This window comes from Babylonia areolata, chromosome 26 (genome assembly GCF_041734735.1).
Source record: "Babylonia areolata isolate BAREFJ2019XMU chromosome 26, ASM4173473v1, whole genome shotgun sequence".
Taxonomy (NCBI): domain Eukaryota; kingdom Metazoa; phylum Mollusca; class Gastropoda; order Neogastropoda; family Buccinidae; genus Babylonia; species Babylonia areolata.
This window is the reverse complement of record NC_134901.1, coordinates 25,538,031-25,552,934: the sequence shown is the minus strand read 5'-3', so window position 1 is coordinate 25,552,934 and position 14,904 is coordinate 25,538,031. Positions and strand designations below refer to the sequence as shown.

General features: G+C 40.4%; 1 protein-coding gene across 1 annotated transcript in view; it reads left to right on the top strand.

Annotated features, from left to right (window-relative positions):
• The first annotated feature begins 1,644 nt into the window (after window positions 1-1,644).
• LOC143300656 (acid phosphatase type 7-like) overlaps window positions 1,645-14,904 on the top strand; it is a 24,153-nt gene continuing 10,893 nt past the window's right edge. Inside the window, exons 1-7 of the mRNA XM_076614484.1 lie at window positions 1,645-1,964; window positions 3,569-3,777; window positions 8,083-8,175; window positions 8,776-8,925; window positions 10,365-10,440; window positions 12,226-12,346; window positions 13,425-13,622. Of these exons, the coding sequence (XP_076470599.1) occupies window positions 1,847-1,964; window positions 3,569-3,777; window positions 8,083-8,175; window positions 8,776-8,925; window positions 10,365-10,440; window positions 12,226-12,346; window positions 13,425-13,622 (965 nt within the window). The 5' untranslated portion in view covers window positions 1,645-1,846. The remainder of the gene's footprint in view (window positions 1,965-3,568; window positions 3,778-8,082; window positions 8,176-8,775; window positions 8,926-10,364; window positions 10,441-12,225; window positions 12,347-13,424; window positions 13,623-14,904) is intronic.

The following is a 14,904-nucleotide window of genomic DNA, read 5'->3' as shown; positions in this document are numbered from 1 at the left end:
GTCACCACTTCAAACTTTCCACTGCAAAGTTAAAAAAAAAACTTCCATAGTTTAAAACCTTCAAATCTGGTTAAAAATGTTCACTTCTTTTAAGAAGTCCATCAGCGCCCACGGAGGGACATCACGAAACAAAGTCTTCAAAGAAACCGCCGTGTAATGTCTGTGTCTAACGTCATGCAGATCCCAACAGTCAAGGAGCACGTGTTTCACGGTGAGAGGCTCATCACAGGGAATACATCGAGGGGCCTCTTCCCCCTTCAACAAGTAAGAATGAGTAAAAAAAAAAAAAAAAAAGTGTGCCCCGCACGCAGTCTGCACAGCACAGACTCCTTTCTGCTCTTCACCCCCGAAGGGAGGGTCTCTTTTAGGTCTGGACGGATCTGGAAGAGCTTGTTGTCCGTCTGGGTGTTCCACTCCTCTTGCCAAGAGGGAGGGAGAGAGAGAGAGAGAGAGAGAGAGAGAGAGAGCGCTTGTGTGTGTGTCTTTGTGTGTGTGTGTGTGTGAGTGCGTTTAATCGTACATTTATATGTCTGCACGTGCATGTGTGTATGGGAGAACGTTCGTGCGTTCGTGCGTTCATGCATTTGGATGTGTGTATGTGCGCGTGTATGTGCCGCGTGTATGTGTATGGGCTTGGGTAGATTTATGAAAGTAGGTGTGTGTGAGAGGTGGGGGTGGGTTGTTTGTGTGTGGATCTCCGTGTGTACCTCAGTGTGGGTGTCTGTGTACGTGCCTGCGTTCTTGCATCTACTGACATAAATGTGCAGTCGCCTCTGTGTGTGTGTGTGTGTGTGTGTGTTTGTGTGCGTGCGTGCGTGCTTGTGTGTGTGTGTGTGTGCGTGCGTGTGTGCGTGTGTGTGTGTGTGTGTGTGTGTGCAAGAGCTACTGCCGTGTATCTGTGTGTACAAGAGCGGCGTGTATCTGTGTGTACCTGTGTGTACCCTGACAAGTACATGTTTGTGCCTTATGTGTGCACGGATGTGTGTGTGCGTGTGTGCGTGTGTGTGTGTGTGTGTGTGTGTGTGTGTGTGTGTCTGTGTGTGCACCGCCTAAAAACACGGGACAGGTTTTCCCATTTCTTTCTTTCTGTGGAAATTCCGACGGCGAGCCAGTGAAGGGACAAAACTCCAGACAAAAAGAACATTAGAAGTATGCAGCGGTTATCTTTCTTCTCTCCATGATCAAATTTTGGGTGCCGTGATGTGTGTGTTGGTGTGCGCGCGCGCATGTGTGAGTGTGTGTGTGTGTGTGTGTGTGTGTGTGTGTGTGTGTGTGTGTGTGTGTGTGTCTGTTCGTCTGTCTGTCTGTCTGTCTATCTGTGCGTGTCTGTGTGCGCGTGCTCACATTTTGTGTTGTGTATGTGCATGAACAGAAGTGTGTGTGCGTTACTAAAAGGTAAATAAATATAAACACACACACGCACACATACACGTTCTTCACTCTTACTGTTCCTGCACCCCTGATCACACATACATGCACACACACACACGCACCCTCTCCCCTCCCACAAATTACGAGATTCTGCCATCTCACCCTCTTGTCACCTTTGTTTTGTTGATCACAAGGCGACGAACGGGGGCACTCAAGATTGTAGTATTGTAGTTATTCCCCTTGTTACAAATTTGAGAGGCCATGCATAGGATCACGCACACAAGTTGTGCGATGATGTGACACGACAAGCTGTTGCAGCACCCGCAGTGGACAGAAAAGCCCAAGCTTAAAACAGAACGCCCCAATCGATATTTATCCAGACTCGAGTAACACTCTGCATACAGCTTTCAAGACAACAGCACGGTCGTTTCAGTTGATTTGAGTTCTCGACACATTGGCATCGTTTATCAACGAAATGAGGAAGTGTAAAAAGCCAATCGGGGTTCCAGTGAAGAGAGTGATGTTTTCAACTGCAGCTGCCCTAGTGATCTTGATTGCATCTTTCGTAGATGGAAATATTGAGGAAGACGAAGGTAAGCCTCGGGGGGTAATATTCACAATTTTTCACGTTTTATGTGAATTTTTCTTTAATTTTTTAAAAATAATTTATTTATTTACACACACACACACACACACATATATATATATATATATTTAGTTTTTGTTGTTTTTCGTTTGTTTTGTAGTTTTTAAGCTCATACTCATAGTCATACTATGAATATCGTGTTAGGATACATACATACATACATACATACATATATATATATATATATATAATGTAGATGTAGTTGCAGTTGCTGCCAGTCCTCAAATTCTTGAAGTAAAAGAGCTCAGGCATGATAAGCCTTATAATTAGAGCACTGGACTTTCAGTCTGTGGTTCCATGAACCTCCTTTTTGTGTATGATACACATGCAGAGTGTCAAATGAAAATATGATATAGCCTGTAAAAAAAAAAAAAGTAATCAATGTCAGAGATTAGTAGGCTGTAGGAACAGAAATTCTACCCCCCTCATGCACTTAATCATGACTAAGTAAGTCATCTGTCGATCAGGAAGATGACATAGGTTTTTTTGTTGTTGTTGTTGTGTTTAGAAGGAAGAAAAGGATGAATATAAACAGTGGGAAATGTATAGCTATGCATAAAAGGTTGTAAAAATTCTGTTGTTAACAAAAAATCAAGTGCATGCAGGAGAAAATGCATTGGCCACAAAAGCAAACACATTCTACCAAAGATCATATTTGGACAAAAATTGCCCAGCTCACGAACTGGCTACAGTACCAGAATGAAACTGATCCATGCCATGCCCTCATATTCAGATCAGACCTCTGTCTTGATGTTTAATTGCCAGGCAAACTGACTATATTGTGTTTTTGTCCATATCGGCAGCCTAATTCACAATCATTATGAGCAGCCTAGTTAACAGTTGTTGGAGCAGAGTTATCACCAACCATACATATACTTCTGTCAGCAGATGCATAGCCAGGACAGTATACTCAATGAGAAGACATACTCAGCTGAGTTAGTGTTGTTTTCAGCATTCACAAACCCTTGCACTTGTCACAGGTTTGCAACTGCTTTGAGTGTGAGCACTCAGAAATTGTTGGATAAAAAGTGTTAGAACTGTTCAAAAAATGTGTGAGATCACAGCACTGGGCAGAATTAAGACTGATTCCTTGGCTATTTGCACACTGTGCAGTAGCATTTTTTATTTTCTAAAATGTTGGATTATTAGCACAGCAAGACACCATCACAAGAAAAATAAAATCTTTGCTTGTGAGTTGTGTGAAGCAACACAGATGTGTATAGATTTTACAACAATAACAATTTATGGATGGATCTTCAAGGCAACACAAATGTTTTGTGTTTAAGAATTGGAGCAAGATGTCTGTGATAGTGATGAGGGTGATGATTAGGACTTTTTCCCCAATTAAGAATTTGAGCAGTATGAATAGGTTATAATGTTGAGGGTGTTGATTATAATTATTTCTCCTAGTTAGGAATTTGAGCACTATGTTGAGAAGATGATAATATGATAACGTTCAGTGTGTTGAATACCATTATTTTCCCCAGTGAAGAATTTTAGCAATGTCTGAATGATAATGATGAGGATAATGATGATTGTTATCGTCTGCAGCCAGTTGCAAGCCTCAGCACGTGCACATTGCTTACGGAGATGCCCTGGATGAGGTGGTGGTGATGTGGGCCACGGACGGCATCTGCACGACGGAGCTAGAGTTCACCACTGGCCCGTGGGAATGGAGCTGGAAGGTTGTAGGAAGCAGCACAGAATTTTGGGAACAAAATGCCTATGGTCTGCACAACCTTCATCGCGCCAAGTTAACCGTCAGTTTGGAAATTTGCCTTCAGTGCTCATTAATTTTGGTTGTTTATTTGTCTAGAAATTTTACAGTTTTGTTCAGTTTTGGTAAATAAGCTGTTTTGATAGTCACTTTGTTTAGAATTTTTACTGTTGTGCACAGTGTTGGTAAATGAGGTATTTTGATAGTTTAGAATGTAAAGATGTTTTCATTGCTGGTAACTAGTTGTTTCGCTGGTTTATTGACTCACTTGTGTAAACAGAGTCTAATTTATAACCCAGTGTTAGGTTGTGTGTGTTTGTGTGTGTGTGTGTGTGTGTCACTGTCACTGTGTGTGTGTGTGTGTGTGTGTGTGTGTGCCTGCCCATGGGATACTTTAACATTGCCATTTTCGCTGGAAATACTTTGTCTGCCAACTCGAAATGTGGCTTAAAACATAATAGGAAAAAAGAATCTTTACAGTCATACCAATAATAGGTTGTAGGTCTTCCAAATTTAGTTGTATTTCTGAATCATTGACTGTTCATTTCGTTGATATTCGTTCCGGATTCCGAAAACTGCTGTTACCCCCTTTGTCTGGTGAGAAGACGCCATGACCTCATTTTTGTCGTTCGCAATTAAAAGCAAAGAAACACACATTCTGGACAGAACACTTACAGTGACACTAACTACATTATTGATGTATTTACTACATATGAATATTCTAAAGTGGACACTGAATTAACTAGAATGAACAGAAAAGAAAATCTGAATCAATCATTTCACTGAATTAGGGTCAACGTCGTCTACACGGCACTGGTCAGTGCTGCAGATCTTGACAAAACATGTTCCTGATGTGATGGCAGCGTCTCCTTTACTGCCAAATGAAAAGAATTTCTTAAATAATCATCGACGTGATTAAAACGGCATTATCACTTTGCTGCCGCTGTCGATTATCCGCTAAAAGAACATGCTCAAATAATAGTTTTTGAACATCAGCATTGAACCTGCATTAGTGCAGTGGATAAAACCACTCGTTCTCGACTGAAACATCCATGGTTCGAATCTGCATTGAAGCCTTTTTTTTTTTCTTTTTTTTTTACGTGAAACTGTGTATAATTATAATGAATAGAGAACAGTTTTCAACAAACTGATTTTTAATCTTTATACGTTTTTATCATTATTTTTTTCTTTAAGTGTGTATCAAAAGTGAGTCTTGAAGGCCTTGCCTTTCTTGTTTGTTTAGAATTTACAGTTGTATTCAGTGTTGGTAAATCAATTGAGTTACCATTGGTCAGTTTGGGTTTTACTTTTATTATGTTAGTTTATTTATTTAGAATAATTTATAATTGTGATCTGTGTCAATAAATCAGTTTTCTTTAGGTTCTGTCTTTAATGATAAGTAATGCATCAACTAATTTAGCTTGTGTATTTGACCATCACTTTCAAGTCATGTTGGAAATCATTTGAATGATTTATTTCATATTGATTGTACTTCTGTCTTTGTCTCTGTCTCTCTGTCTGTCTGTTTGTCTTTCTCGGTTTCACTCTCCCTCTGTATCACTATCACCCTGTGTCTGTCTGTCTGTCTGTCTCTCTCTTTATAGATCTATAGAGAGAGAGAGATACATATATCGGGTGTCTCCCAAAAAAGTGAACTGTTTTTTGACAAGTATTTTCTCAGTGATAGAGAAACCAAATTCATTGAAATTTTGTACACAGTAACCTTAGGGTATCATCAACAAGTCTGCAAAATATCTTAAAGTTCTGATGCAAAGTATTGTCAAATTCAAAACAGCATGTCAAAAAAATCCAATATCAGAGCTGTGCAATGTGACCTTCATCATGTTCATGCCAGCTGCCAGGTGTTAGCATCTGTCAGTCAGTGTCAGTCTAAAAATAGCCTGTCTGTGTGTCAAGTCTATTGATTTTTTAAAAATTTTTTATTGTCGTCTGTGTCCAAAATCAGTTCTATCCAAAGTTTCAGTTTGGAAGGATCAACCATGCCTTTGAGTGAAAGTGATAAGGTTACCATTGAAAACTGTTTCAAGGAGAAAGGCTGGGGTGGAAGAAGGATCGTAAAGGAATTTCCAGGCAAGGGGTGGAGTCATGTCACTGTAAAATACTCACTACAGGGTCAGTAGCACATAAATTGGCAGTGGGAGACCCAAGACTGCATGTTCAGAGGAGAACAAGGACTGTGTTGAACTGATTCAGTCCCAGGAGGAGAACCCAGGGACCCACAAATCTCTTAGAGAAGTTGCAAGCGATTTACAAGTGAGCAAGTCTTTTGTGCAAAGATTGGCGAAAGAACTAGAGCTGAAGCCCTTCAAGAGGATACGGGTATCAAGAAGGGACCAAAATGTTAGAGGGAAAAGAAAAACTCGCTGCCGTAACTTGAATGACCGCTACTCGGCCACTGATGTGAAAAGGATCATTTTCACAGATGAGAAAGATTTTACATCAGAGATAGCTAAAAATCACCAAAACGATCGTGTCTACGGGAAACGGAAACGAGAAATTCAGCCATCTCTCCTCTATCATGAGACTTCTAGATTTTCAAAAAAGATAATGGTTTCAGCTGGAGTATCCTGGAAAGGAAAAACAAGCATTCATTTTATTGACACTGATAGAGCCAAGGTTACATTCAGTTATTGGATGACAATCTTCTCCCGGATTGTAGGCGTCTTTATCCTAGAAACAGTTACATGTTTCAGCAAGATGGGGCTCCTTCACACACAAGTAGGATAACCCAGGCCCATCTGGAGGAGGCTACACCAGAATTCATCAAGAAGGATGAATGGCCTCCACAAAGTCCTGACTGTAACCCAGTGGATTATGCCATATGGGACACTCTGAAGGAGAAAGTTTACCAGGAAGTGAGAGACAAATTGATGAAGCCGGCGTTAAAGGACAGGATAATTATGTCATGGGAGGAGATATCGGTGGAAGAAATACATGAAAGCATTTCTGCTTGGAAGAAACAACTTCGTTTAGTCGTGGAGGAAGATGGAGGCCACATTGAGCATAAACTGAAATAAGTGAGTTTTCCTCTGATATTGGATTTTTTGACATGGTGTTTTGAATTTGACAATAGTCGCATAATTTGATATTTTAGATATTTTGCAGACTTGTTGATGATACCCTAAGGTTACTGTTTGAAAATTTTCAGTGAATTTGGTTTCTCTATCACTGAGAAAATACTTGTCAAAAAGCGGTTCACTTTTTTGGGGGACACCCGATATATAGTTATGTTATAACTTATATACACACCGACAGATAAGGCTGCCTGCCTACTCATCCGTCGGTCTGACGAGAGACTCCATCATCAACTTATATACATTTTAAAAATTTATGTTGAAAATAATTGCTTTAAGAGTTTAGCTGAAGATAACTTTGGTTGAAGCTCAGTCTGATAAGGAAGAACTTCAGCCATTCAGTTTGACTGGTTGCTGTCTGAAAAAGACTTGTCACACTTTCTGGTTTTTCATGATTTGAAAGAGATTGTGATGAAGACTAGAAAAAAGATTGTCGTTGCAATCAGGAATTTTTGTCGCTGAAAAAATGTGGGTGTCTGCCAGGCTACTTTCCTTCAATATAGAACATGTGATGGGTGCAGTAGCTGAGTGGTTAAAGCGTTGGATTTTCAATCTGAGGGTCCCGGGTTCGAATCACGGTGACGGCGCCTTGTGGATAAAGGGTGGAGATTTTTCCCATCTCCCAGGTCAACATAATGTGCAGACCTGCTAGTGCCTGAACTCCCTTTGTGTGTACACGCAAGCAGAAGATCAAATACGCACGTTAAAGATCCTGTAACCCATGTCAGCGTTCGGTGGGTTATGGAAACAAGAACATACCCAGCATGCATACCCCCAAAAAGGGAGTATGGTTGTCTACATGGTTGGGTAAAAACAGTCATACATGTAAAAGCCCATTCGTGTACATACAAGTGAACGTGGGAGTTGCAGCCCATGAACACAGAAGAATAAGGACATGTGACAGCATAGTTTTCCTTTCATCTTGATTTTATGTTCAATAGATGTCAGGGTGTTTGTGTGTCCATGGTTGTTTATTTGTGTGTGTGTATGTGTGTGTGTGCATGTGTATGTGTGTGTCACAGTGTGTGTGTATGTGTGTGTGTGCATATGTGTGCGCTTGCACTTGTAAGATTGTGTTCATGTGTACTTTTGCACTTGTATACATTTGTGAGCGATAGCATCAAGTGTGTACTTGTATGCATGTGTGTGAAAGACTTAGAGAGATTCTGTTGTGCAGTCAGTTTTGCTTCACATCCATGAGACTGTAAATTTAAATTGATTTCTTCTTTGTTGCAATTTTCTTGTTGTCACAGAATCTACACAAGGACACAACATATTACTATCGTCCCTTGAGCAACAACATTGGGAGTGGCCCTTTCTACTTCAAAACGCCTTTCACGGATGTGGTCAGTTGCAAGCTGCTCTTTTCTGTCCCCTGAAAGATGTTAATTTACAGCGAGCTGAAGCACAATAGTAAAACAACACCACCGACAACACAAAAGAATGAAGTAGAAAAAGGCTAAACATTTTTATGTTTTTGAAAGCATGAACAAAAGTAAACTGATTGAGTTTGGACATCAGAAATCTATTTTGAAATAGTTAATTTCTGTGTCCTTTTTTTTTTTTTTTTTTTTTTTTAAAAGCCCATACTTTAATTGTTTAAAGGCCTGTGCAGTATTTTTTCATTATTTTATGAATCTTTTTCTACTTAAAATACAGTGTTCTTTGAAGGCCTGTGCAGTATTCAGCCAATCCCTGCCTTAGGTGCTGAAACAGTCATTCATTTGGCCAACGTTTGGCTTGGCAAGTCTACTAGATTTTAACTCCATCGCACCACAACCTTTTTTTTTCTGTTTCAAATTTTAAACATTTATATATATACATATATTTATGGTTGTTGCATGCTTGCTTTTATGCTGGGGAGTTGGGGAAGTTGGGAGGAAACAACAGCAACAACAGCAACAACAACAACATCAACAACAAAGCCAGTCTCATGTCTGTTGCAGAACTGGTCCCCACGTTTCCTGGTGTACGGCGATCTGGGCGTTCACACTCACACCATCCCCAACCTGGTGGACGAAGCTTTGACAGGGGAGTACACTGCCGTCATCCACGCTGGTGACTTCGCCTACAACCTGAAAGATTCCGGCGGTGTGGTAAGTTCCCGGTGGTGTGGTGGTGGCCCAGTGGTAATGTGCCGGACTAGGAAGCAGGAAGTGTTGGCGGGTTTGATTCCCACATACGGACTGGGATTCTTTTTTTTCTTTTTTTTTTCTTTTTTTCACTCCCACCTCCTCTAGACCTTTGAGTGGTGGTCTGGATGCAAGTCTTTCGGATGAGATGATAAAACTTACTGAATCTAAAAAAAAAAAAAAGAACTCACGGCAAGGAAAGGGTTGTCCTTGGTAAAATTCTGTAGAAAAATCCATTTTGATTGTAAAACAGATGCGATTGAAGACAAGGAGAAAAAAAAAAAGGGTGGCGCCCTGTACTGAGGTAACATGCTCTCCCTGAAATCTGTTGTGACCAAAAAAAGTAACGAAATACAATAAAATACAATACAGAATAGTACAATACAATACAATACAGTGCAGGGCAGCACATTTACAGTATAGTATTGAACAGTAAAGGTTAGCCCAATAACATACAAATACAATACAATGCAAATACAATACAAATACATTACACTTGAATGCAATGCAATGCTGTACACTGCAACGCAACACAGCACAATACTTCCTCCTTCTGATTTCATTCATAGCCTGCAACTCCTACATTCTCTTGCACCACCATTGAGAGGGAACTATGATTTAAAAAAAAAAAATGATTATGATTATGATTATTATTTACCCTGTCATTTCCAGATAGCCCAGATAGTGGGGGAGGGAGAAAGCTGTGAATAAAAATATGGAGAAGTAGATTCAGAGGGAGAAAAGAGGTGATTTTTCTCATGGTATTTTTTTAACCTTAAAATGCGTATGTTTATAATACTATTGAAGTTTTCCTTGACAGCATCTCTCTCTCTCTCGCTTGCTCTCTCTCTCTCTCTCTCTCTCTCTCTCTCTCTCTCTCTCTCTCTCTCTATATATATATATATATATATATATATATATATATATATATGTCCGTTTGTCTATCTATCTATCTATAAGATAGAAAGAAAGAAAATGTTAATGGCTACTTGGATCAGACAGTGAAGAGAAGAGAAACAGACGCATGTTCCAAGTCAAGATTTATTAATCAAACTGATTTTTCCTCTTGTCAAACCCCCCCCCACCACATTCTAAATGGGTATAATCTATCTTAATATCTGTCTATATCTGTACCCATTTAGAATGTGGTTTTTTGGGGGGGTTTTGGGGGGGGGGGTTTGACTAGAGGAAAAATCATTTTAATTAATAAATCTTGACTTGGAACATGCGTCTGTTTCTCTCTTCTCTTCACTTTCTGATCCAAGTAGCCATTTAACATTTTCTTTCTTTTAGTTTCTTTTTTTTTGTGAATAGAGAAACCCAACATTTTTTTGATACTGACTGAATTTTAAACCTTTGATTTCTGTCCCCCCCCCCCCCCCCCTCCCCCCTCCACTTTCCAGGTGGGGGACCAGTTCATGGAGCTGATTGAACCTATTGCAGCCTTCCTGCCCTACATGACCTGTCCCGGAAACCATGGTAAACAAATAACGATTATAATAACAAGGATATAATGCAGGCTTATATAGCGCAGTACCCCTATCTCAAATGATGCTTCCTGCACTTTACAATAAAAATACGTAAATTTAAGACTAAGTGACGCAAAGTATGTACTAAGTCAACACAGGCTCCCATGACACGTGGCTGAACTATACATATGTAACTTTGTAAGACTGAGTGACAAATGTGGGACTGTGTGTGCTGATTTGCTGAATGTGCGGGGTCTCTTCTTGCAGATTTAACCTGCTGTCCCCACTTTGTCCGTAATCATTTCAGAAAACCCGTGAAAACTTCACGCGTTATGATGATAAGAAAAATTGATGGCCATTCAGGAAGAAAAGAAAAAAGGAAAAAGGCAATGATAACAGCTGCTTAGATATGCATGCACCAGTATTCTGTCAGATTTGGAGGTTTGGAAAGGCCGTGAAATGAACTGGCAAACCACGGGCGCAATAGCCGAATGGTTAAAGCGTTGGACTTTCGATCTGAGGGTCCCGGGTTTGAATCACGGTGACGGCACCTGGTGGGTAAAGGGTGGAGATTTTTCCCATCTCCCAGGTCAACATCATGTGCAGACCGGCCAGTGCCTGAACCCCCTTCGTGTGCATACGCAAGCATAAGATCAAATACGCACGTTAAAGATCCTGTAATCCATGTCAGCGTTCAGTGGGTTATGGAAACAGGAACATACCCAGCATGCACACCCCCGAAAGCAGAGTATGGCTGCCTAAATGGCGGGGTAAAAACGGTCATACACGTAAAAAGCCCACTCGCGTATATACGAGTGAACGTGGGAGTTGAAGCCCACGAACGCAGAAGAAGAAGAAGAAGAACTGGCAAACCAGCATGGCATTGAAGAGGAATGTGTGTGAGAACTTCCCTGAAAAGACTGTTGAGCAGTGATGAAGAGGATGCTTGCAGAACCCCTCCAAAAGCAAAATCCACACTGAAGACAGGGTGCTAGATAAGTATCCATATCAATCATTCAGTTCATTTTCAGTTGATAATTATCCGGGCAAAGGTTTTTGCTGCCGGGGATGGTGTGTGCAGAGATGAACAGCAACACCTTCAGGAGTTAACTGAGTTTTTGTGTCAGTCCCTCAGTCAATTTCTGATAAATAAATTCAACTGACTGGGCATGTTTTTTTTTGTTGGAGGGGTGGTGGTATGTACAGAGATGGACAGCAACATGTATGCTAAGTAAGCATCCATGTAAATCACTCGATCCATTTTTGATTATCAAATAACTAACCGGGCATGTATTTTGTTTGGGAGGCGTGGGGTGTGTTTGTGGTGGGGGAGGGAGGGGGGGGGCAGGGGGGGGGGGTGCTGGTGACTCCTTGGGAAGTGTGATTGAATTACTATATGTATGCTTATGGTATATTTTCAAATCGGTCGTTTATACACAAAGTGTCTGTGGTGTTTTCTTTTCTCAATTAGATGAATTTTATGTTGTGTGTACAATGTGCAGTTCATTCCAAATTTTAGTCTTTTGTTCGTTTATATCTATTTGATTCTCTGTGTCATTTTTAGCTGTTAGATGAATTTATTAGTGGTGTGTGTGTGTGTGTGTGAGATATGTGCCTTTTTTGTGTGGTGAATGATTCGTGGGTGTGAATTGTTTTATCTCATTTTTATTATTATACCTTTGGAATGTTTTTACCGTAAAACGCGGTGAGCCTGCTCTTGAAAGCGGGGAACCGCTCTTTGTAAGCCTCTGTATTTCTTCTTCTTCTTATTATTATTATTATTGGTGTGTTGCAGAGATTGACAGCGACTCCTTCACGCACTACAACCACCGGTTCTCTATGCCGGGCTCTCCCTGGCCTATGACTGACGAGAAGATGTGGTACAGCTTCAATGTCGGCCCCGCCCATTTCATCAGGTCAGCTCTCTCCCTGTGTGTGGGATCTGCGAGGGAGGTCATTCGTTCTCTGCCTTCTGGAAATCATGTTGCTGTTGTTGGGTAAAATGATCATTGTGTTAGTGCCGTGAACTCAACGTGGAGAAGGGCAGTGTGCACATTTATGTTTATTATTTCTGTCATTAGTAGAAGTAGTACTGGTACTAGTAGTAGAAGTAATGTTGTTATGATGATGATGATTATTATAGTTTATTATTATTGTTGTTATGTTTATTATTATGATTATAATGATGATGATGATGATATTAGTATTGTTAATATTATTACCATTTTGATTGTTAGACATGTCCAATACCTTCAGATAAAGTGCCAGGGCAGTGTAAAAGCTGATGTTTGCTATCATTATTTCTATCATCAGGAGCAGCAGTGGAAGTACTCTTCTTTCTGTTATTATCATCATTATTATTGGTATTGTTTGTGTTATCATTATTATCGTCATCATTATTGACTCACTTGTGGAAATTCTATGCTAGAAATTTCCTCTTTTCTGCCTTTTTGACTCACTTGTGTAAACAAAGTGAGTCTATGTTTTAACCCGGTGTTCGGTTGTCTGTGTGTGTGTGTGTGTGTGTGTCCGTGTGTCTGTGTGTCCGTGGTAAACTTTAACATTGGCATTTTCTCTGCAAGTACTTTGTCAGTTGACACCAAATTAGGCATAAAAATAGGAAAATTCAGTTCTTTCCAGTCATCTTGTTTAAAACAATATTGCACCTCTGGGATGGGCCCCAAAAAATAAAGAAATGAAGCCTAATTATATGCAAACTGCATTTACTGTTATATTTATATTTTTTGTATTTTCTAAACTTGGCACTTTGATCTGATATTCTGACCCGACAACAAGAGCAGTCATTATTATCATTTTTTGTTCAAGCAGGAACTTCTTTTGCTAAGCATGGAAGTTTTATTTATTTTGCAAACGTTTTTTGGTGCAGATAGTAAAAAAAAGGGAAATTACTCTGTAATTAATGCTAGGGGACTTAATTTGCTATAAACTGATCTTTTATTATTATTGTCATCATTATCATTATCTTTGTTCCAGCTATTCCTCGGAGGTGTTTTTCACCAGAGGCGGGAAGTTTGTGCAGGAGCAGTACGACTGGCTGGTGAATGACCTTCGCGAGGCCAATAAATATCGAAGCCAGCGGCCCTGGATCATCGCCTTTGGCCATCGGCCCATGTACTGCTCCTCAAATACTTGGGACGATTGTTCCCAAAACAACTCTTTTGTGCGACAAGGGTAAAGATTTGTGTGTGTGTGTGTGTGTGTGTGTGTGATGGGCGCTAACAGCTAACAGAGGTTAAAATGTCGGAGTTAATTCCTAAGGATGTGTGTGTGTGTGTGTAATTGGTGCAAAAGCTAACAGAGCTTAAAATGTCAGAGTTAATTCCTAAGGGTTTGTGTGCGTGTTTGTGTTTGTGTGTGTATGTTTGATTGGTGCAACAGATAGCAGAGGTTAAAATGTCGGAGTTAATTCCTAAGGGTTTGTGTGTGTGTGTGTGTGATGGGCGTTAACAGCTAACAGAGGTTAAAATGTCGGAGTTAATTCCTAAGGATTTGTGTGAGTGTGTGTGTGTGTGTGTTTGTGTGTGTGTGTGTGTGTGTGTGTGTGTGTGTGTGTGTGTGTGTGATTGGTGCAACAGATAGCAGAGGTTAAAATGTCGGAGTTAATTCCTAAGGGTTTGTGTGTGCGTGTTTGTGTGTATGTGTGTGTGTGTGTGTGTGTGTGATGGGCGCTAACAGCTAACAGAGGTTAAAATGTCAGAGTTAATTCCTAAGGGTTTGTGTGTGTGTCAGAGTTAATTCCTAAGGGTTTGTGTGTGTGTGTGTGTGTGTGTGATTGGTGCAACAGCTAGCAGAGGTTAAAATGTCGGAGTTAATTCCTAAGGGTTTGTGTGTGTGTGTTTGTGTGTGTGTGTGTGTGTGTGTGTGTGTGTGTGATTGGTGCAACAGCTAAGAGAGGTTAAAATGTCGGAGTTAATTCCTAAGGATTTGTGTGTGTGTGTTTGTGTGTGTGTGTGTGATTGGTGGAACAGCTAACAGAGGTTAGAATGTCGGAGTTAATTCCTAAGGGTTCTGAATGTTGGTCGTGGTGCCGGGTGGGTTGGGTCCCATCTTTGTCTTATGGGTTAAGTGTGGGAGGATTTTTATTCAGTCTCCCGAAGTCAAAGGATGTGCAGAGCTGCATATGTTCTGAACCCACTTCATGTGTACATGAGTACAGAAGATCAAATAAGCGTGGTCTTGTTTGAGTGGCGAAAATGATCTCTTGATAGTGGAGGGTAGTGAAGAGGGAGGAGGAAGACAGGGTAGTGGCAGGGGGGAGAGTTAACCCCGATGATGATGATGATGTTGATGATGATGATGAACAAACTCAATGAGTTTTTCAGATTTATATGTACTGAATGTACTGCAGCTGTAAGGTACGTTTGTGCTGTTTAAGGCAATCAAATCAGAGCAGGAATGAAGCATTACTCTTACACTCCTTGTGTTTGCTTTACGGGTTTATGGTCACAAACAG